Below are 22,058 nucleotides of genomic sequence, written 5' to 3'. Positions count from 1 at the left end.
CGTAAAGCGTTAGTAAAGCCAGTGTTAGTACATATTTGTAAAGCCGGTGTTTAAGCCGTTATTAGAGCAAACTGTAACCATGAAACAAAAAATAAGTAAATAAATAAAATAAAGCTGAAATTTTAACAACTTCCACTCCTCCATGTTAACGTTAGTCTTGATGAGAGTTCGACACCAACGATTGATTATATAGTTGTCCTCACATCACTCTTCTGACAAGGGGTACAAAATCCTTAAACTATCCCTAGCATTATGGAAACACCTCTGAAACCTCCAGTAACTTTTACTTCAGTCTGTTAAATTTTGTCAAGATGGAGGACAGGACACCAACAACTGAGAATCGCCAAATTATCACTGCACATATCTGACGTCACGAGTACATAAGTATCATCTTAGCCAGCCAATCGGAATCTCGTAATTTCGGTACATCCGTTTTCCTTTGTCAATTTTCCTTCGTTCACACAGCAGGCCTTCCCAACCGATTTTGCTTGAACCTTGAAGCATTCTTCTCCTTAGGCCTAGTTAAGGCTTCATAAATCTGCGCATCATGTATTCAGGATCAGAAGATAAGATATGCTATTCACTCTAGCGAAAGCTTTGCCTTTAATACAAGAATCGAGGGAAAGTGTAAAAGTTTATAGTACAGTCTCGTGAAAGTTTAATACTGACACTGACGACAAAGAAATAATCGAGCTGTTAAACCATTGTTATATTATATATATATATATATATATATATATATATATATATATATATATATATATATATATATATATATATATATATATATATATATATATATATATAATTTTTTTTTTTAGTGTCATTAATAACAGTCAAATGATTAGACAACACAACAGCCCGGCGATTAGCACTTTTTCTTTCTATTAACAGGCTATTCTGAAACCCTTTGCTCTTTCACCACGACTATTTTTCAGACCGCAGAGGTGATTAGCGGAATTCTTAAGAGTGTTTTTCCTGTATATAATGTAGAACCAATAAAGCACCATTAAAATCCCCTGCCACTTCAACTAGAGCCTTTTGAATATGTAGTGGAGGTGCGGCGCATAAGTGCAGCAGAATATAGGTCCAAGGTGTTTCTCTTATTAGTAATAGAGAAAACTTGTTAATCTGGCACTAGAACCGCAAGCACATCCCTTAAAAAAAAAAATAAAATAAAAATTCCAATAGGAAATAGTAGAGATGCGACAAAATTATCCTCCCACCACCAAGGCCTTACTTGCACCACCAAAGGAAAGAGTAAGTGAAGAAACGTATTAGCAACACGTCGCCCATCCACCTCCTCTCACTGGTTTCCTTCCCTGTTGTTCCTAGAATTCACATTATCACGAACCAGCTTGACTAGCACCGTCGTACCAGCCTCCCTACACCTCTCTCTCTCTCTCTCTCTCTCTCTCTCTCTTACAACCCACTGAATAAACTTTAATTGCAGTAACTGATACAAACTTGTATAGCGTAAGTTAGGCATTATTTAAATTATGCCTGTGTGTGTGTGTGTGTGTGAGTCATGCGTCTGACAGTGAACATCTTCAACCTTGGCCTCGTACTGCGCCTGCACACCTCCACCATTCATAAAAAAAAAAAATGCATTGCGTTTAACAGACATGTGTATTGTGTAGGCATGTCTTGCAATTGCATAGAAGACGCACACGCAAGCCACCACGAGATGCAGACGGAACCAGGGGGTACATAAGACTAAAAATATATCGTTGGTAACTCAAATACGTATTTGGCTGGGAGGAGTCAGCAGGGTAGTGAGGAACCTTACGTGTTGGTGCTGTTCCCGTCCCGGCCCACAGTCAGTGTGGTTCACCACTCACTGCTCAAGCGGTACATCCGCTCGCCACGCACGTTATTAGGAAAGTGGTGCGCTGTACTAGCACCTGATCCCACCCTAGCCGCCAAATTGGTCTTACTGTAACAGGTAATTTAAACACAATACTCTGGTTATCAAGTATTTTATAGCACTTTTAACTCTAAAAAGTAAATAAATAAATAAATATCCTTGAAAACCTCAAGACTGTGTTGAAAATCGCAGAAATAAGACGTTCGCAAATGCAGTTCCTGGGGTTTCCTGACTGAAGCAGCAGGAGAATCTCAAGAAACCATTGACCTTGCCCACATTTCAGGCAAATTATTACCGCTAATTGTGATGCCCCTTCAACTACGGAAACTGGCAACTTCAACTACCAAGTGAAATCAACGTGATGAAATGACAGCGCAGGAGATGAACAGAATGTGAATCTAGATGTGGTGAATGACAGCATAGGGAGTTCATGGATGAAGTGCCAGTAAACGTGGTGAATGGGAGATGAAAGGAATGAAATGAAACTAGGCGTGGTGAATGGCAGCACAGGGATAAAAATGTGAAATTTAACGCGGTACATTTTTGACAGCACACGAAGAACAACTGAATGAATGTGCACCTGCAGTGGAGGCGCGAGAGACATTACATAGGCCTACCACAAGAACAGGAATGCATGGGGGGTGGGGGTGGTAAAAGAAAGAGAAAGAGAGAAGGGGGGGAGGAGGAACAGTCTGACAAGTTATACAAACATTTTTTCCGCTAACAGAAAAAAAAAAAAAAGATGGCAGGAAGTGGAGGGACCGTGAACATCGCCATGGCTGTCATGCAGAGCGGCGCGGCTTCCCGTGAGTAAATGACATAATAATAATAATAAATAATGATAATGATGATGATAATAAGTGATAATAATAACAATAATAATAATAATAATAATAATAATAATAATGAAACGGAAAGTAAAATTATGGAAAAATAAAATACAAATTATTTTTCTTCCTCTACGTACAAACATAAGTACCACTCAATACATGCCTTCCGCTGCTCCCCCACACAATCACTACATCACTAATGCACTCCCTCCTTCCCTCAATCTGTTCCACCCGCCCTCGCCGTTTCTTGGATGATAACTTGGTCAACTCATTTCTTTCATAATGCTTCCTTGTATATTTTAACGATTGTTTGTTCACTGTCCACTCATTTGCGTTGCTGCTACTTTCCTAGATCTTACCTTTGAAATGTCACCAAGAACTTCACTTTTCTCTTCTGAGAATATTATTTTTTTTTATTTTTTATTTTTTTTTTTAACATCCTTTGCTTGACTGTGACCATATCCTCTACTTGCCGATAATATAATACCATCCACAGATATAATCCACATACCGCAGCCTGCCCCTGTGCCCAATGATCCACCTACTTGCTGGGAGAAGTAAGTGTGTGTGTGTGTGTGTGAGGGGAAGGGGGGTTGTATGTAATGTATGTACTACTGAGAAAACTCTGAACTGGTATAAACTTGAGTGAAGAAAATGCAAAACTTTTATTTATATTTATTTACTATTATTATTTTTTTTTTTTTACCTGGGGATTAACTTTTCTGTGCTGCTAAAATAGTTCACCAGTTTGTTTGTTTTTTCATCCATTTCTTATGTCAGGTTAGAGTTTTTGCAATGGTACAATATTTGAACAACATTTCTGTTATCCTGTCTCCATATCTACTCAAGTACAGCTGTCAGATCTTTTATTTAATATAGATTAAGATTAAATCAGAAATGGTGAGGTTAACCACATCTACATAATACCTTCTCACCTTTATCTGACAGGTTGCAATGCTACATGTTTGGTCCTAAAGATAACATGGACTTAATCCGAGCTGCTCGTGAGGGAAAACATGAAGACTGTAAGAAAATAATGCAGAAGGGCATATCAAATATTAATACACAGGACAAGACAACAAAGCAAACTGCACTGCACACTGCTGCCTATCATGGTAAAGAGAAATTAGTTGATCTATTACTGAGCTACAAAGCAAAGCACAATATACAGGACAGTCAGGGAAACACCCCACTGCACCTGGCAATAAAAAATGGTCACTGCAGCTGCTCAAAAAGAATTCTGGAATATGCCAGTCAAAAGATCAATGTAGCAAACAAGGCCCACAACACTCCACTCCACCTTGCAGTAAAAAAAGGTTATAAGGAGATTGCTGATGAGCTCCTCAAGAAGAGTACAGCAAATATTAATGCACCAGACAACATAAAGCGAACTGCACTGCACATTGCTGCCCAACAGGGTAAAGAGGAATTTGTTGACCTACTACTGAACCACCGTGCAAAGTGCAATATACAGGACAGTCAGGGAAACACCCCACTGCACCTGGCAATAAAAAATGATCATTGCAGCTGCTCAAAAAGAATTCTGGAATGGAACAATGTAAATATCAATATAGTAAATGAGGAAATGGAAACTCCACTTCACATTGCTGTATCAAAAGATTATAAGAACATTGTTGAAAAATGCCTGGAAAAGAGTACAGTAGACAGTGGTGCACAGAACAAGAAAAACATAGAAACTGCACTGTACAATGATGTATCAAAAGATTATAAGGAGATTGTTGAAAAACTCCTGGAAAAGAGTACAGCAAACATTGATGCACAGAACAAGGAAAGCAAAGACACAGCACTGCACATTGCCATTAGAATGAAAAAGGATGACCTTGTTGACCTGCTGCTGAGATACAATGCAAACTGTAATGCACAGAACAGTAAGGGAAGCACCCCACTGCACCTGGCAATAAAACATATACCTCAGCGTGTTGAAAGAATTCTGCAATGTAAGAATCTACAGACTGATTTAGTGAGTGAAGACTATAACACTCCACTCTATCTTGCGGTGAAAAAAAACAACATGGTTATTGTTAAGAAACTCCTAGATATGGGTACAGCAAACATTGATGCACAGGACAAGAAGGCAAAGCAAACTGCTCTGCATGTTGCTGCCAACTGTGGTAAAGAGGAGATTGTTGAAGTATTATTGAACCATAATGCAAATTGCAATATACAGGACAGTCAGGGAAACACCCCACTGCACCTGGCAATAATAAAAGGTCACCACAGCTGCTCTGAAAAAATTCTAGGAGGCAACACAGCAAACATCCATTTAGTAAACGAGAACCAGGACAGTCCACTCCACCTTGCAGTGAAGGTAGGTCATGTGACAATTGCTGATAAACTCCTGGATATGGAATTAGATTACAATGCAGTGGACAGTTTGGGAAACACTGCTCTGCACCTTCTGGCAGAGGGTGGATACCTTGACTGCTGTAAAAAACTTCTTCAAAAAGATGTGGTGAATCTAAACGCAAAAAACGATACTGGGGATACTCCGCTTCACCTTGCAACCCGGGCAGGCAAATCCAACATTGTTACACTACTCCAACATTACCCAGGTGACTGCAATTCACAAAACAACTCGCAGGATACCCCATTGCACCTCGCTGTGAATGGAGGCCATTTCAACTGTGTGACAGAACTATTAAGGTTCAAGAACCTGAGGATTGACTCAACGAACAAGGACGATTCCACTGCTCTCCACTGTGCAGTCAAGAATGGCAACTCAGATATTGTTGCATTGTTGCTGCTACATCATGCAAACTGCAATGCAAAGGACAGATTGGGCAACACTCCCCTGCACTGCGCTGTAACCAAGGGGAATGAAGCCTGCTGTATAAAGTTACTGGAGTGTAGCAACTTAGAGATTAATGAAATGAATACATCTCAGGAGGCTGCACTACATGTGGCAGCAAGGCTGGGCCGCCACAGCATGTGCGATCTGATTCTGAAGCACCCTGACAAGATAATTGACATTAAGGACAAGCAGGAGCACACTCCTCTACACTTGGCAACAAAGGAAAACAATCATGAGGTAATAAAATTACTGCTGAGCAAAGGTGCTGACTGGAGGCTGAGAGACAAACACAGCTATGTGCCGCTCCATTATGCTGCTGCAAAAGGGTATGAAGAGTCATGTGAGTACTTGGCAAATGCTGTAAAAGAAAGTGGAAAATCTTATGCTTTCAAACTGAAGAACAGAAGAACTCCCCTGATACTGGCAGCCATGGCAGGACACCACCACTGCTGTGAGATGCTGCCCCTTGACAATATTGATCAGCAGGATAGTTTTGGAAAAACTGCTCTCATATATGCTATAGAAGCAGACTATGAGAATACTGCTTTGTTCCTTCTAAGAAATAATGCTAAAACAGATGTAGAGATCCTTTCTAAAAAAAATAAAGCTAACCAGACTAAAAAGGAGCTTAAGGAAAAAAAAAGTCAAATAAAGGAGCACACAACAATCCTTCACCTGGCAGCAGAGAAGAGAGCAAACAAATGCCTAGAGTGCCTGCTAAAAGATCCAAACACCAAGGAGCTCCTCTCTAGAACAGATGAGAATGGTCACACTCCACTGCACGAGGCCATCAACAGTGAAGCTCTCGACTGTGCCAAGATCCTGCTTTTCGAAGGAACATCTCCCATGGCCACCACTAATGCGGGCATGACTCCGCTGCACCTGGCAGCAAAGAAGGGGGATCCGGGCCTCTGCTCTCTGCTGTTGTCTTATAAAGTTGACATGAATGCAGAGAACAATGATCAGGAAACTCCCCTACACATGGCAGCAAAGCATGGGTGCCTGGATGCTTGTAGGGCTCTGATGAAGAAAGGCATACGAAAATTAGCCAAAGATAAGTCTGGCCGTACACCGCTCCATCTTGCAGCAGAGAATGGACATGCACAGGTGGTTCAATTCTTAATAAAGAAAGGTGGTCATCCTCATGAAAGGGATGATAAGGACTCCACAGCCTTACACCTGGCTGCTGCCAAGGGTCACCTGCAAGTGTGCCAAATACTTGTGAGCAATGCCAGACGCCTGGTGACCACCATGAACAAGGAAGGAAAGTTGTCCATGGATGTGGCATTCGAAAATCAGAAAGATGATGTGTTTGCATTTCTTATCAGTAAGTTGAAGCCCGAAACAGAAAATGGTGGAGGTCCTCACTCTGCTCCAGACAATGCCAAAAAGAAAAACATGGAAAAGAGGACCCTTTTTCACAAGTACATGCACCAAGCACTGAGGCCTCAAGGCCAGAATAAACCAAGAGAGTAAGTTATCTATATATACTTTTTTACTTTTTTTTCTATTTTTCTTTTCTTTTATGATGAAATACCACTCAAAATTTTTCTTTGTCTTTATCAATACTTTCACCTTACTGTATAGGATCTACTCACTGCACAAAATTTAAGAGGTAAAAGTATACTTCCACTTACTACTCATTGCAAAGTAAAATCAGAAAATCCCTTTTGTTCTGGTTCATCAGACTCAGAGATGTACTGAAGCTGTTATCTTTGAGTACATTGATGCACTAGTATTCCATCAAAGATCAGTCTGTGAGTGGATTGAGGAGTGTTGAGCCATGTGTCGGTGTCCCTGCAGGGCTGCTGCTGAGGGCATCCTTGCAAGCGAGTGGTGGACTGCTGCTTTCTTCATAGAGGATGAAGAGAAAGGCCATAACTCAGACACAGAGGATGAATACTCAGACACTCAGGAAAGGAGCCCATATTGTACCAACTTCCATGAAATGATAAATAATCACCCTGGTCTTGCCCTCAAGGCTCTGGACCGCTACCATGCAAGCCTATCACCAAAGTCTGACCAGAACCACAACTTCAGACTCTTTGAAGATAATCTGTGTTCAGAAGCAGGTGAGGCTTGCATAACAACTCTTCACCAAGCCTCAATGAAAAGCAAACTATGCGTTTCATAATGCTGCTCACATTTTCCCCTCTAGTTTTCACCATAAATAACAGAATAATGATGAGAATTGTAAAAATATATACACCTGGTAGCAATGATCCTAATGTGGATCAGAAAATGACTGCACTCTTATTTATGAATTGGTGGTACATTTGTACAGCATCTCATGTAGATGCTGCCTCATGTCCTTGCATGTGTCTGTGCACTATACCATTCTTGTTGTTACTATTTTCACCAACAAGGGTAGTAGTAGTACTAATTTCTGTTGCTAGAACATTATCATTATTAGTAGTAGGAATAGTTGCTATTATTATTATTATTAGGTTAGTATAAGTGCATGGTGCTTTGTCAGGGCTGCCCCATGTGGGATTGCCGGCCTGGTATATATATATATATAGAAAGATTATTATTATCATTCTTTCCAGCTTAATCCCTACTTGGGATTGCTAGCTCTAATAAGCCTCTTCCAGATGTTTCTGTCTTGAGACATTGTTTCATCTGATCCTTCATCCCTGATGTCCTCGTTGACACAGTCCCTCCACCCGATCCTTGGTCTTCCCCTTCTTTGAGTTCCTCTCACTTCCATTTCCAATACTTCTACAACACTCTCTTCTCCATTTTCTCTTATCACATGACTAAAACTTGGCTCCTCAACTTTCTTAGACACTTCAGTGACTTACTGATCCTCTTATAGTACCATACTCATGTCTTATCCTTTCTGGTCACTCTGCTCACCCATCTCATCACCTTCATTTCTATCATGTCAAGCTTTGTTTCTTCTGATTTCTTCAACAGCACTGCTTCTAGTCCTTAATCATGGCAGGCCTCACTGTGCTTTTCTGGACTCTACCCTTAAGTCTAATGGGTACTCTTCTAATTATTATTATTATTATTATTATTATTATTATTATTATTATTATTATTATTATTATCATCATCATTATTATACTCATCATCATTGGCACTGTTGTGAAGGGGTGAAGCACTCTGGCCGGTCACACGCTCCCATGACTGGACAGAGGCTGCTGCAGGACCACCCAGTGAGCCTCATGATGAAGAAGCCTGAGTGGCCCAACCTGCTGCAGCACCCTTTCACCGACAGCTGGCTCATGTACTTCTGGAGGATATCTGTGTTCTACATCTTCATGCTCCTCCTCTTCATTGAGGTGGTGTACCTCACATCACTCCACTTCTTCATGGACAATGTGGAGTAAGTGTCCTTTGTCTTGTAATAATATCCTGAGAAAGATGGTGTTCTACTCTTTCAATGTTTCTCTCGGTTATAGTTCAATGCCAGATGTGTTGATGCAAAGTTGTACTGAATCTGAGTCTTGTCTGATGTACAGAGAAAGACTGTACAGTATTCCATTGTTTGCATTATTCCATTAGTTAGGTTAGATTCCATACTAGATGTATGATGCAAAGCTGTACCTTAACTTGTACGGAAGAGGCTGATCTCCCAACACCTCTGACTGCTGGGGGAACTATCATGCAGCTACGACTTTTCTTTATCGTCATTAATGAAATAGCAAAAACCGTAATACAATGAAAATTGCACCTTTTCATCTTTTCCTACAACTATTATATCAAACTATAGAAATGTACATAATACTATGACTTAAGTCTGATAGAAATAATACATTTTCCTCTATTCCAACATATACAATATTGTGATTCATCTGTATCCTATTTCACAGTAACTGGGTGCAGATAAAACACAAGTGCAACACAACCCAGGAGCAGTTCTGTCACCTCTCGTCATCCCCTGGCAAGGGGGAGGATCATGCAGACGCAATGCAAGGTGGGCTGCTACTTGGGAAGGTGAACACTCAGGTGGACAGCAACTTCAAGTGTTCCCAGCGCACATCTCTGGTGCAGTGGCAGTGGATCTTTGTGGTGGTCATGACCATTATTATTGCCTTCCTGGAGTGCATCTGTGTTTACAGGGTGAGAGGAATACAATCTGAGGCTCCAAGACACTATTCCAGTTTTGGATAATCCTTTTGGCACTTTCCTTTAGGGACTGGCATATCCTAAAATTTTGTAGCCCTTGGTCACTGCCTTCTTACACTGTAGACATGTAAAGTATTCTTTTCAGTTCTTAAGTATTACATAGATAATAATTATATTTCACTTTTAAAAGACATTTAGACAGTAAAAGGCACTTTATCAATTAATGTACACTATTTTTTTTAAATCAATGTTCTTCTACTTTTCACGATTATATATATATATATATATATATATATATATATATATATATATATATATATATATATATATATATATATATATATATATATGAATTGATATAGAGTTTTTATCATTCAGAAGACAGTATAACAGTGTTAAGGAAAAATGTCCAACACTAAAGGGCTAAACATTTTCACCTGACAGCTTCGGATGAAGTACCTGAAATGGCAAAGGCTTGTGAAAATCAGCCAACTCATCTTCACATTCCTTTCTTGGTTGCCGATTGGAACGTGTGGATTTCAGCACAACGTATCAAATGTAAGCATGTTTGAACTCTTGAATGGAATGGATAGGGAAGGCTTACTGTATAACTCACTGAAAAGCCTGACAAGCTTTGGCTTCAGAAAGGCTAGCTGCAGGTTAGGTTAGTAATATTCCCTGTGGCATCTCAAGTGAGCTCCTAGTGGTCAAACTTCATAATGATAAAAGTGAAAAACAAGACTAGAATTTTAGACATACAGTACTATTTGCAACATTTGTTTATTTTGATTAGTAATGGAAGAGGATTTGGTGTCTATTTCTACCAGTATTTGCAATGGTTGTCTTACCTGAGTAGGTATGAAAGAGTTTCTAGAAGTATTTGCAATGGTTGTTTAATTTAAGTTGTAGTGAAAGAAGATTTGGTGTGCATATTTCTATCTAATCTGAGTAGTGGTGGAAGAGTATTAGGAGTGCATATCTGTAGCAGTGTCCCTGTGTGTGTTGCAGGGGTGGCAGTGGCACTGTGGCATCATCGGGCTGCTGCTGGAGTGGATCCTGGTCATCAACATGCTCAACCAGCTACCAGTGCTCTTTGTCTTCATGCCAATCACAAAACGATTTTTTTTCGGTTACATAAAGGCTCTCCTCTACATTACATTGCTTCTGTTTGCATTTTCTTACATCTTCCAGTTACTGTTGGATGACTATGATGCCTTTCAGTCCCGGCCTTTAGCCATGATAAAGATGATCGTGTGGCTGTTTGGTGACCTCAACTACGAGAGCACCTTTATTGAGAAACATCCACTCCACCCTGACATGACGATGCTGATGTTTGTGTCCTTCATCATCATCATGGGCGGCTTCATTGCCAACCTGGCCGTGACACTGCCCTCGGAGAGACTGGACGAGTTCAGGAGGGATGCAACATTCTTCCAGAAGCTGACTCAGAGCACACTCCTCCTGGAAATACAGGCTTGCTTCCCATGGTTCCAGCAGCAAGAATTTAAAAACAAAGCTGATAAAAGTAAAAGCTGGATGAAAAATTTGATTGACAAAATGTTGCAGAAAATCTTCAGTGCAAATATCATAGAAGAAACTAAGAAGGACAACCCTCTAGAAGACCTGGAGCAGCAAGTGGCCACCCTTGTCGACATGTGCCAGGAGCAGGGCAGGGAAATGAAGGAACTCAGGCAGCAACTCATTCTTCTCTTCAAACTCATGGCTGAGAAGGACTGAGAAAACTGGTCTTAGGCAATGCAATGAAACATGTAATGCTTTTCTGTACCCCATGAATACTTAATAACAAGCAGTCTGTATGCAGCAGTGCAGCACAAACTACATAAGTGTAATGGCACAGACACTGTGCTCCTGAGCGCTCAACTCTTGAATCCAAGGGACACTCGTGGAACTTGTACAAGGAGCATGGTGCTGTATGGCAAAATCTGGGAACAGAGGGAAGAGAATGTTAGTATGCTGAACCAGATTAGCAGATGAGGATGATGGTGTGGCTGTGTGGTGCGGTGCTTTTCTGGACATCAGTAGTGTCCAGGAGGATCACTGAATGTAGACTTGTGAAGAGGCCAGTTGAGGATATTGTGTGGTGCTGTGAAGAGGCTGTTGTGGTCCAGGTGCACTGATGTGTGATGTGATGCTGGACACTTTTAACAGCTGCACTACTAGCTGCGCTGTGAATACACTAAGAGGTTTTGTTGTTATGTATTTTTAATATTTGATTGTATCAAAACATATCAGTAGTAGTGGTGAGAATTTTACTACCAAGAGGCATACTGTTAAATAATTTTCAATCATAATTTGTTACACTATTTTCAAGATAATGTTATTCTAATTATTAGACAAATTAGGTTAACATTATTGCACCTTGTATGGGTAACATTTTGAGGTAATATAAATGCTGGGTTTTGAAATATCAATAATAATGTGACGTATTTGTGTGCCAATGAAAATTTTAGAGTTTTCTTCAGACTTTAAGTAAAATATACACACAAAATGTTATGTTGTGCAATTGTTGATCTGCCTAAACAAGATGATGTGTATGTCCATAGCGACACATTACAGGAGACATAGCTAACAAAGACAGTAATACCCATGGTTTCCACAGCAGTGCAATTATGGCACTCAGCATAGAGTGCAGCTTGGCTTGGATAGTTTTACCCATGTATGATCAATGAGATACTTCTCATTTAAGTTTGCTTTTATTGTGACACCAAGAAATTATAGAAGAATAACCTTAATTAATAAAATGTAGCAAATAAAGCAAATAATAGTAATAGTTTCTAGTTTCCTTGAAGACTTGGGAATGGGAGGAAAGAAAGGAAAGGAACTAGAGCAAGAGTTTCTACAGCTTCCTTCAGGACTCAAAAGAGGGAGGAAAGAAAGGGAAAGGAAAAAAGAAGAGTTTCTAGTGTGGAGCAAAGCAAGAGATCATGAGGGCAAAAAATGAACACCAAACTTGGCTTACCTTACATACCAGAGTAAATGTCCACCCACACGCTTCCCCTCCTTGCTTGAAAGAAAGCCAAGGGGGGGTTAAAAATGTTGAAATGCCCCAGAAATACGCTTGTGACCACTGATCACACCAAGGCACAACAGAAATGCCTTGTTTTCTCAACACGATTATTTTCAAAGGCCACAGAGATGATCAGCCGTGTTTTCACAAATGTTTCTCCTCTTATTGATGTAGAAATCTTGTTAATACTTGTATGCCACAAGATCTACAAAAACAAACTTCAAAACCCGCATGATTTCTGTTAGAGCCTTTTGAATGTAATGAAGTCAGTGTCTCAGAATGTTTCTTAGCAAGACACAGCAGTAGGTGATTTGAATCTGCTTGGATCCGTCACTGGGATTTCGGATCAATTATAGATTTCTGCTTCGGGTCCTATAACGCACATTTTCACTTTCGTTTAATGCTGCTTGGTTATTTATTTTATTTTTTTCTTGTTTATTCTTATCCATACTTCTTTTTACAATCCTTTGTTTCTTTAGATTTTTTTTTCTATAATGGTGTGACGACTTGCAATTGACCCACGGATTTGCAAAAGTTTCAAAGTCTTATCTCAACTCATTGAAACATGCTATTGTGAAAGTGATGTAGGTTTTCAGGGATGTTTCCATGATTTTAGCGATAGTTTAATGAGAATTATGCAACATCAATGGACTAAAATAACAAATGAAAACCTGATTATATATTATTCTCTATAGAGTTTGCCCACCTCTCTAAAGTAAGAGTTAACCAGTAAGCTCAATCATTCATCCCTTTCTCTGGCAAACTAGATAGATAAATACAATAAAATACATACAAAACAAATTAACAGATAAATAAAAAAATGGAAAAAAAAAAACAACTCTTTTACTTACTTCAATTCACTCACAAAACACAGCAATACTAAATGAAGATGGCTGTAAACTTTGATACAGACTAATATAGTGAAAGAAACCAAACATCAAAAGCCTATTCCTTATTTTGCTCCATACACAAAACAAAATATTCATCACAGTCAAAATCTACACTTGAATGGATATTAGGAAGAAGATCAAGAGGAAGGGAGAGAGAATGAGATGGAGGGATGGAATTGTGGTGAATTGCAAAGGATGGGAGCCACAGAGGAGGAGGAGGGCGGAAACAACTGGAGGAGACTTTTTAAATGGCACCAACCCCTCACTCTAGGAAAATGGTGAATGGAGAAGAATGGTATAAGTTTTTATCCCTTTGATGGGTCTTCCTCAGGCTTGGGTCAACAGTACTGACATAAAAGAAATCGAAACATCAAAAATCTACTTGTCTTAATCCACAGACAAAACAGAGCAACTAAATTCATCCCAGTCAACATTTACTTACATCTGAGTAAATATCATTTGGTGTTTATTCCTTTGGTAGCTTTTCCTCCTCCTTCAGGCTTGGGTCGTCCTTGGCCTGGGCGTAAGGGAAGACTATGGTGCAGGCAGGAAGGGCAGCCTCCAATTCCCTCACCACAGCCTCCTTGTCCCTGATCTCTGGCAGGTCATACAGAAGGAGGTAGTCAAGGTTCCTGTGGAAGGTAACAAGTGTGAGAGAGAGAAAGAGAGAGAATACACAGATAACAACTAAGTAAAACTAGGCACACCAATCCTTCAAGGACAAGAAACACTTACAACACTTACAAGGAACATTTACAAGACACACTTACTCTAACTCCTTGATGTACTTCAGTCCCTCGGTCGTGATGTTCCCACAGGAGGAGATCTGCAGCTGCTTCAGGGAGGTCTTGAGCAAGGGGAGCTGACTGAGGGCCGCATCTTCCAGGTAGGTGGAGCGGTGGAAGATAATGCGACGAATGTGTTTGCAGCCTCCTGAAGGGAAAGTACCTAGGTGTTGAGTAGGTATTGATATATTATGATGATGTATTGTTATGTTGAGATGATGTGTTGCTGTGTTGAGATGGATGATGTATAACTGTGTTGATGTGTCTGCAGCCTCCTAAAGGGATAACAGGTGTTGGCATCTGTACTGTCATAATTACTGGTCAAGGTATCTGGTGCACCACTCAACAAATTTTAAGCATTCTCTTGACACTAAGTATTCATTTTTACTCAGTGTTAAGCCTTTCCCTTACCAAAACACTTATTTGTAGTCAATTTCAACCCTTTACTCTGCTAAAATTCCTACACTTATCTAATACTCATTTTCACTCATTCTTGACTCTCAGTCCTCTCATTTTAAAAGACACTTCCACTCAGTTTTAAGCCTTTCCTCTACTCTTTATGTCCTCTGACCTGCACCGACTACTAACACACCACATTAACCATCACAGCTATTACACTGCCAACCTTACCCAGACAGCAACCACCAGCACCACCACTGCACTGACCACTAATACCACAGTAACCACCACCTGGCCTAACTTAATCTAACCACAGCCACTACATTCCAAATCACTGCACCACAACCACAATCACCACCATCACCACAATAGCCACTATTGCCAACTACCACATCTAAATAGTCATCACCACCACCACCACTACTACCACAACTACAAACATACTGAAGTGAGGGAAGCCGATGTGCATGACGGCAGAATCCGTAGCGTCCACCTCCTCAATCTTCAGGTGCCGGCCGCCTGTTGCTGGGAGGGAGTTGTAGTCCTTGGTCCACTGGTCGCGGTCCAGCCAGCGCACCACAGCACCACACCGCAACAGCCACTCAGCGCACGCCCGGTCCGCCCCCACTTCCTTAATACGGTTTTCATCCACTCTGGCAAATGCAAAATGTCAGTGTTGGCATAAAATATCATGAAAATTCATTGATATATGGATGCAATGAGTGAGAGCCCCTGAGAATTGTATCAAGCAGCACCCACTTGTTGAAGATAGCGTTAAGCCACCCCCACAGGTGCCGGCGGTGGTGGTGTGGTCCTGTCCCTCTCCCGCTCTCCCAGGGTGCTGCAGTAGTGGTGGTGGTGAGTCTGGCAGGCGGTAGGGTGTGGAGGCCCCGACATGCCCATCTTTGTGCTGCCTGGAACACATGCTGGTGGTGACAGGGGTGGAGTGGGAATGTAATGGTTGTGGTGGTGGTTTGCAGGGCATATATGTGATGGTTGTGGTAGTGGTGGTGGTAGTCTGTTTCCGAAATGTTTGTTCTTTTAAGGAGACTGTAAAGCATGTAATGGTTGGGTGGTGGTGGTAGTGGTGATGTGCGTGTGTGGTGTAGTTTCTCTCTCTCTCTCTCTCTCTCTCTCAAATTACAAACAAAACCCACATCAATCAAAAAAACCAGTAAATTTAACTGGCAGAACATTTTATTTATTGCATCATGTACGCGGGTATGCATGTATGTATGTACAAACAACTATTTCGTGAGGATCTTGTCAAAATCGACCTGGTCTAATCTCTTGGCTGGTATTTCCACGCTGGGGAGAAGTCGGGTCACCATTCCTGTGGCAACTGTGACATTGTTCTCCCTGATGGTGAAGGACTGGCCCAGCGACAACACCATTCGCTGCAGCAGAGTCACTTCTACGGTGTTGTGCTCCCCTGCAAGTGTTTTAATCCTTTGACTATTATTTGACACATCTTTCCTTAATCGCTAATCACTCTGAGACATCTTTACTTATTCAACAGCCACCTCCCATCTTTTAACTGGATAGAAATTGCAAAATCTATTCTTTTTATTCATCTTTCTTGTAGTTGCTGATAAAAATTTCATGCACTGCTCCTGGTGCTGGTAATAATTTCATATCACAGTGAAAGGGTTAAGAGGATATGAAGAAGGGAATGAGAGGAAAGGCTCTATCATGTGAAGCACAAAACTGAGACAAAAAGGGCTAAGGATGATTATTAAAGATGAGGATTGGAGACTGATGAAATGTTTAAATTTTGGAAGGAGGTAGAGAGGATATAAAAGAGAGCATTGGAATAAAAAGAGCATGAGAGGAAAGGATTTATGTAGTAAGACTAAGATGTGTTGTGCTCCCCTGCCCAGAGAAATTAAGAGAAAGGGGGTGAAAAAGTTTGGGTGAACAAGCAAATGTTTTGAAAGGAAGTACAGAGGATAAGGAAGAGAGTATTGGAGTGGGTCCTTAAAATATCAATTAACACTGAAAAAGAACAGTATGAGGGGAAAGGATGCATGTACTAACACTAATATGAATACCAGGAACTCTTGATGCCTCCAAACACAACAAGACACACCTGGCATTATCATCGCAACACCAGCAGGCAAGTCAATCCGGCAGGTGATGTTCCAGGTGTTACTGAAGATCTGCTGGATGTAGGCAGAGGTGATAGGTCTCCGCCTACCTCCCTCGCCACTGGTCAGGAAGTATATGGTGCTCTCAAACCTGCAGGGGTGGGTAGGTAAGACTTTAGTGAGTCTAGAGAATGCCTTTACAGACACATGGATAAGGAAAGTCCATTGAAAGTTAGTGCTCTCCTCACTTTACTCATGAACCAAGAAAACGCCACCATCACCTTACCTATTGACGTACTTCTTGGAGCCCAGAGCACACAGACTCATGCCCCGTGCCAGTGCCTCTATCCGCACCCCCCGCAATAGCACCCCGACGTTTTCGCCGGCTTTTGCACTCTCCACCTTCTTCCTGAACACCTGAGGAAACAGATTGTGTGCTGATGTGTTTCAAGCAGATGGTAAGGATGTTAAGTAATACAGTGTTCATTTTAGGGATGCAAGTCTTTCTGGTGTTGTAAAGTGCATGGTTAAGTGCTGCTACAGAGGAAATATAGAGTTTACTAGTGTTTCAAGTGAAGGGTAAGGATGGTAAATACTGTTAATTTTAAGGGTATAAGCTTTCATTTGGTGTTGTAAGGTGCATGCAAGAGGCTGTCTCTTTATGAACAGGAGTACATTCACATAAGCTGTCGGGTCTTGCTGTGGAAGTATATGGTCAGGTGTGCTATGCCTAAGCTCCTGCGGTGTAATAGGGTGGTTCATGAGATTATCCCTTTCCACCAGGGACTGACAGGGCTAAGAGTGCGAATGATGTGCATGTATGTGCGTAGTACTTTGTCTCGACCACTCCTGTGTGAGATTGATGGGCTGGTATGTAGACAGATAGAAGATGCATACTTTAGTGTTAATCCAGTGTTGGAATCAAGGGTTTTACTGCTGCTACATGCCTTCCATACTTCCACAATCTGTCAAATGCTTTCAACAATATCCTTGACTGACCTACATTACTTCACTTTCCTTCCCTCTCACCTGCACGTCGGTAGCCACAGTCTTGATACGGCGGTCAAAGCCAAGCAGCTCAGCATCAGCACCGCGCCGCAATACCCCCTGCTTCAGAGTGCCAGTGACCACCGACCCTCGACCCGGCACAGAGAAGTAGTTGTCCAGGGGCAGCAGGAAGGGGGAGGTGAGGTCCCTGGTGGGGGGTGTGAGATAAGTGTCCATGACCTCTAGTAGCTTAAGGATGCTCTGCTCCCCTAGTGGCCCCTCGTCCCCTCCCAGCGCCAGGAGAGCTGAGCCATACACAAAGGGAGCGTCTGACCCGTCAAAGCCAAAGTGGTCCAGCAGCTCCCTCATCTCTATCTCCACCAGCTCCAGGTACTCCTCATCCACCAGGTCCGCCTTGTTCACAAACACCACCACGCGCTCCACCCCCGCCTGCCGTGCCAGCAGTAGGTGCTCGCGTGTCTGGGGCATCTGGCCGTCGTTTGCTGCCACCACCAGGATTGCCCCATCCATCTGCGAGGCACCAGAGATCATGTTCTTCACATAGTCTGCATGTCCGGGGCAGTCCGTGTGGGCGTAGTGCCTGTGGGGAGTGATGCCTTACCATCGTGTCTATCAAGCACACCCGTCACCTGCTTAAAAAGATGCACCCCAAACCTCATTAAGAGAGAAAATGAATGTAATGTTAATGTACTATAATCTAAATCAAGAAGATTCTTCACTAACTGCCATCTCCATGTCTATCAAGTACATTTTTTTACCAACATAAAAAGATGCAGCCCACAGCTAAACAACAGGAAAAAATTGTAAATAAACATTAAACAGTCTTCTGTGTATTATGATCCAATTCAAACAGAGCTGTCATTAGAGACAACAATATCCATTCAACTATTCCATGTACTGTGATGTGTGTCAGAGGGGATTCACTCAAATGTTAATGAAGAGAGCAGTATTCTTTCACTGCTCACAGCCTCATCTTGCCCTTCAATCTTTGCTGTCTCTCAAATACCCTCACATCCCACACAAACCTTTCTAACCTAACACACATGCTTCAAACCCAAGACCTGTGACCACTACAGGCATAACATAAGAAAACAGGGGAAGCTGCAGGGAGGCATCAGTCCTACACGTGGCAGTCCCTGTATGAAACGTTATCTACTTCCACTCTCGTGCCCATCCATAAACTTGTCTAATCTTCTTTTAAAGCTCCTTGATGATTCACCACTAACAACCTGATTACTGAGTCTGTTCTATTCATCCACCAAACACAAAATATTAAAAGAAAACCTCAGATTCGTGGAATAGGAGACATGTGCAGTGTTGATGGTAATTCCCCGCTGTCTTTCCTCAGGCGCTCGGTCAATCTCGTCGTAGGAGACAAAGGTGGACTGGCCAGTTCTCTGCAGCACCTTTGTGATCGCTGCCGTCAGGGTGGTCTTGCCATGGTCCACGTGGCCGATCGTTCCTACATTGCAGTGGGAAATGTCATCTTCTGTACTGGTGCTGAGAAGAGATCTGACTGCTGCCACCTGGAATGAGTGTAATGTAATGTAATTATTAGAATCAGTAGTAGGTAATGTAATTATCTATAATCATTGATCTTCTTGAATTATAATACACTAAAAACTATATTTATTTACAATTCTTCTCTGTTGAGGTACTGGATGAGTATTTCATTGTAGATAAAATAAAATGTGATTGATAGACATGGGAATGATAAGACAGCAGGATTAATGTGCTAACTTTCATAACAATGCTAGGATGTGTGTGGTTCACAGTGCTACACATTCTGTCTTTTCATGTTTGATTGTCTTTCAGCCATAATTCCAGACTACTCAAGATAGATGTTTGAAAATTCCTGAGAGATATAAGGCACTAGAAAATAAAGTAGTATATTCAGAGAGAGAGAGAGAGAGAGAGAGAGAGAGAGAGAGAGAGAGAGAGAGAGAGAGAGAGAGAGAGAGAGAGAGAGAGAGAGAGAGAGAGAGAGAGAGAGAGAGAGAGATGGTACAACAGACTAAAGAGTAACTTACTGATATCTTCTCATGGCTTTGGAACAGCCTCTGCTTAGGAGACCGCATAAGCAGATGCTGTGTTAACCTTCCCAGCTGATACATCTTTCTCTTTCATAAGAAATCTTCAAGGATCAGTTTCGTTTACCTTCTAAAATGTGGTTGGAACTTCACTCCTCTGAATACAATGTTTTTCAATGACTTGAAAAAAAAAAAAACAATAATTAAAAAAGTAAATATATGAATTGATAAAATAAATATATAAATAAGGGAGGTACTTTGATGGAGGTCATGTTACCGTGAGATCTATTGTGCTGCAAAGGTTTTCAGTCTAATCCTATCAGTTTTCACTTGTCTGTTTTAGTTAGATTGCACTGATGGGAGGAAACAGGCTAAGTGACAGAGTGACAGATGACATGCTGCAGGGATGGAAGGAAATTGGTTCTCAAATGGGCTACAAAGAAATGGAATAGACTCATTAATCTGGCAGTTTGCGCAGCTCATGAAGAAATTTAAGAGATTAGATAAGGAAAGTAAATAAATTCATAAACTGTAGACAACAAGAAAGCACTTTTGTGTGTGTGTGTGTGAAATACGTTCCTGGCATAGGTAAGGTGGTGGGGTATCCGCGCTGGGCCAGGCAGGGCTAACCGAAACGTCAGCACTGCCACCCCTCCTCCCGCTGTTGTACCTGTGCCCAGTACTAGCGGTAATATACACAAGGGAAGAACCACACTGTTTTCCTGAGACTGGCAATACAAAAATAAGGAAGAGCAGCCCGTCTACACACACACACCGAACCTACTTTCCCCCTGCCGGGTGGGTTTGTTACGCCGCCAACACATTTGAGAGGACTGAGGGTGTGACACTACCATGATGAAAATAAAACTTCCTGTATTTCATACCTGACATGGTTATCACTACCCGGCACTGCCTCAAAACATTCAAATAACTCTCAGTTTAAGGAGAGAGAGGAAGAAAACCTGTGTCCGGCCATCCGCCGGGTCCCGCTGCAGTCAACTGTTTGTTTTGTTTACATTTTGACGATGAGAAGTCAATTTATCTCAAGCTGTTTAGGAGTTTTTTATATAAAGAAAAAAATAACGTGATATTTATGCAATTGTTTATTATTCTAATATATATGCAATTCTTATTTATCAGCGCCCAATTATTCATCTCGACATTATGAATATTCATTATCATTTTGCACTATCTAGGGATTTTTATGCAAATAAGTAGGAATAAAAGATGTATGCAATTATTTTTATTATTCATATATTCAAATAAGGTAAGCTATTTTTTTCTTTTGAACTTTATGTTCACTATCTCTACATTATAGGTTGGCGCCTCAGTTGCCGAGTCGTTAATGGAGGTAACATTTGTAATTTGTGTAGTGAAATTACGTCCGCCACCTGTGTAGTGCCAATGCCAAGGGTCGGCGTGGCACCAGGCAGCCCATGTGAAGCGGTTGCCTTCAAGTGACGCCCTGACAATGTGTGATAAAGGTAGGAATTGTGTTTGTTATGAAAGTATTGTTGTTGTTATTGTTGTTGTTGTGCGACATTGAATTTGTAACTGTTTATCACTACCGATAACGCATACTTGACAAACAAAATCCCTTCTTAATTTATAACATCGAGTCATAGTTCTGGCGTGTGTATGGGTCTGTACACACACACACACACACACACACACACACACACACGGATCCCCACCAACTTTCATGAGTGACCATAAAGGGGTGAAGCAGAAAACCTAACGATTTTGAAAGTATAACAAGATAAATACAAAGAGCTTGCTTTTAAATTTGCTATTCTAGAAGCAATATCTATGCCATTATTGTTGAAAAGAAAGGAAAAAGATTTGCATTAACGTAAAGTACGGAAAGCAACATGACAGGTGTCCAGTCTGGCCCTCACATTGCTAGAGTTCATCGCCTCAGTGTTAGTTTTCAGCCCGCGTCCCTGGCCCGTGTAAAGAAGCAGTGCGCTCTCATAAAGATTATTTCCAGAAGCCACAGAGGTGATCGTTCTACTTCTCAAGGATATTTTTCCCTGTTAAACTTTACTTAAAAATATGAAAACAATCTCGAGAACTGTAATCACTTTCACTAGAGCCTTTTAAAACTGGCTGTGATAACACACACACACACACACACACACACACTGTACAAAAACAATAATGAAGGCAGCTAACCGCGTAATGTGTACGAAGGTATCTGAATATGGTAACCTTCGTCATAGCTTCCTGCAGTACATTTTAATTA

The 22,058-nt window shown here is 41.2% G+C and overlaps 2 protein-coding genes and 1 long non-coding RNA gene across 6 annotated transcripts in view; 2 read left to right on the top strand and 1 right to left on the bottom strand.

The window, feature by feature from the left end:
* The first annotated feature begins 1,789 nt into the window (after positions 1-1,789).
* Positions 1,790-12,369, top strand: LOC135109909 (serine/threonine-protein phosphatase 6 regulatory ankyrin repeat subunit B-like). The gene is made up of 9 exons (XM_064021788.1): positions 1,790-1,945; positions 2,595-2,673; positions 3,194-3,254; positions 3,646-6,981; positions 7,313-7,581; positions 8,609-8,843; positions 9,331-9,580; positions 10,031-10,144; positions 10,595-12,369. Exons 2-9 carry the CDS (start codon positions 2,610-2,612, stop codon positions 11,321-11,323), a joined length of 5,058 nt encoding a protein of 1,685 aa, XP_063877858.1. The 5' UTR covers positions 1,790-1,945; positions 2,595-2,609; the 3' UTR covers positions 11,324-12,369.
* Positions 12,370-13,224: 855 nt separating this feature from the next.
* LOC135109910 (elongation factor Tu-like) lies at positions 13,225-20,836 on the bottom strand. 4 transcript variants are annotated; one of them, XM_064021791.1, is made up of 11 exons: positions 20,776-20,836; positions 19,814-19,993; positions 19,068-19,309; positions 17,805-18,363; positions 17,062-17,192; positions 16,778-16,926; positions 15,966-16,120; positions 15,448-15,614; positions 15,133-15,341; positions 14,275-14,437; positions 13,225-14,136 (listed from the first exon to the last, which is right to left on the bottom strand). In XM_064021791.1, the coding sequence occupies exons 2-11, from the start codon at positions 19,895-19,897 to the stop codon at positions 13,971-13,973; spliced, it is 2,025 nt and encodes a 674-aa protein (XP_063877861.1). In that variant the 5' UTR covers positions 19,898-19,993; positions 20,776-20,836; the 3' UTR covers positions 13,225-13,970. The 4 variants fall into 4 exon arrangements, with proteins under 4 accessions (XP_063877861.1, XP_063877863.1, XP_063877860.1 ...); XM_064021793.1 differs by having other exon boundaries at positions 15,448-15,602; positions 20,698-20,830; XM_064021790.1 differs by having other exon boundaries at positions 20,698-20,829.
* Positions 20,837-21,152: 316 nt separating this feature from the next.
* Positions 21,153-22,058, top strand: part of LOC135109908 (uncharacterized) — a 46,892-nt gene continuing 45,986 nt past the window's right edge. Inside the window, exon 1 of the long non-coding RNA XR_010272956.1 lies at positions 21,153-21,297. This is a non-coding gene — a long non-coding RNA (uncharacterized LOC135109908). The remainder of the gene's footprint in view (positions 21,298-22,058) is intronic.

Source organism: Scylla paramamosain, chromosome 19 (genome assembly GCF_035594125.1).
Source record: "Scylla paramamosain isolate STU-SP2022 chromosome 19, ASM3559412v1, whole genome shotgun sequence".
NCBI lineage: Eukaryota > Metazoa > Arthropoda > Malacostraca > Decapoda > Portunidae > Scylla > Scylla paramamosain.
The sequence above is the reverse complement of the archived record's forward strand: the minus strand, read 5'-3'. Positions and strand labels throughout refer to the sequence as shown.

Excerpts from the sequence above, each read along its gene's own strand:
- LOC135109909 (XM_064021788.1), top strand. The coding sequence starts at position 2,610 with ATGGCAGGAAGTGGAGGGACCGTGAACATCGCCATGGCTGTCATGCAG. Across the intron at positions 3,255-3,645 it reads CCACCTACTTGCTGGGAGAA|GTTGCAATGCTACATGTTTG; the intron begins GTAAGTGTGTGT and ends TTTATCTGACAG. Across the intron at positions 8,844-9,330 it reads TTCTTCATGGACAATGTGGA|TAACTGGGTGCAGATAAAAC; the intron begins GTAAGTGTCCTT and ends CCTATTTCACAG.
- LOC135109910 (XM_064021791.1), bottom strand. The coding sequence starts at position 19,897 with ATGTATCAGCTGGGAAGGTTAACACAGCATCTGCTTATGCGGTCTCCT. Across the intron at positions 16,121-16,777 it reads TGTTGCGATGATAATGCCAG|GGGAGCACAACACCGTAGAA; the intron begins GTGTGTCTTGTT and ends AAACACTTGCAG. Across the intron at positions 14,137-14,274 it reads AAGTACATCAAGGAGTTAGA|GAACCTTGACTACCTCCTTC; the intron begins GTAAGTGTGTCT and ends TACCTTCCACAG.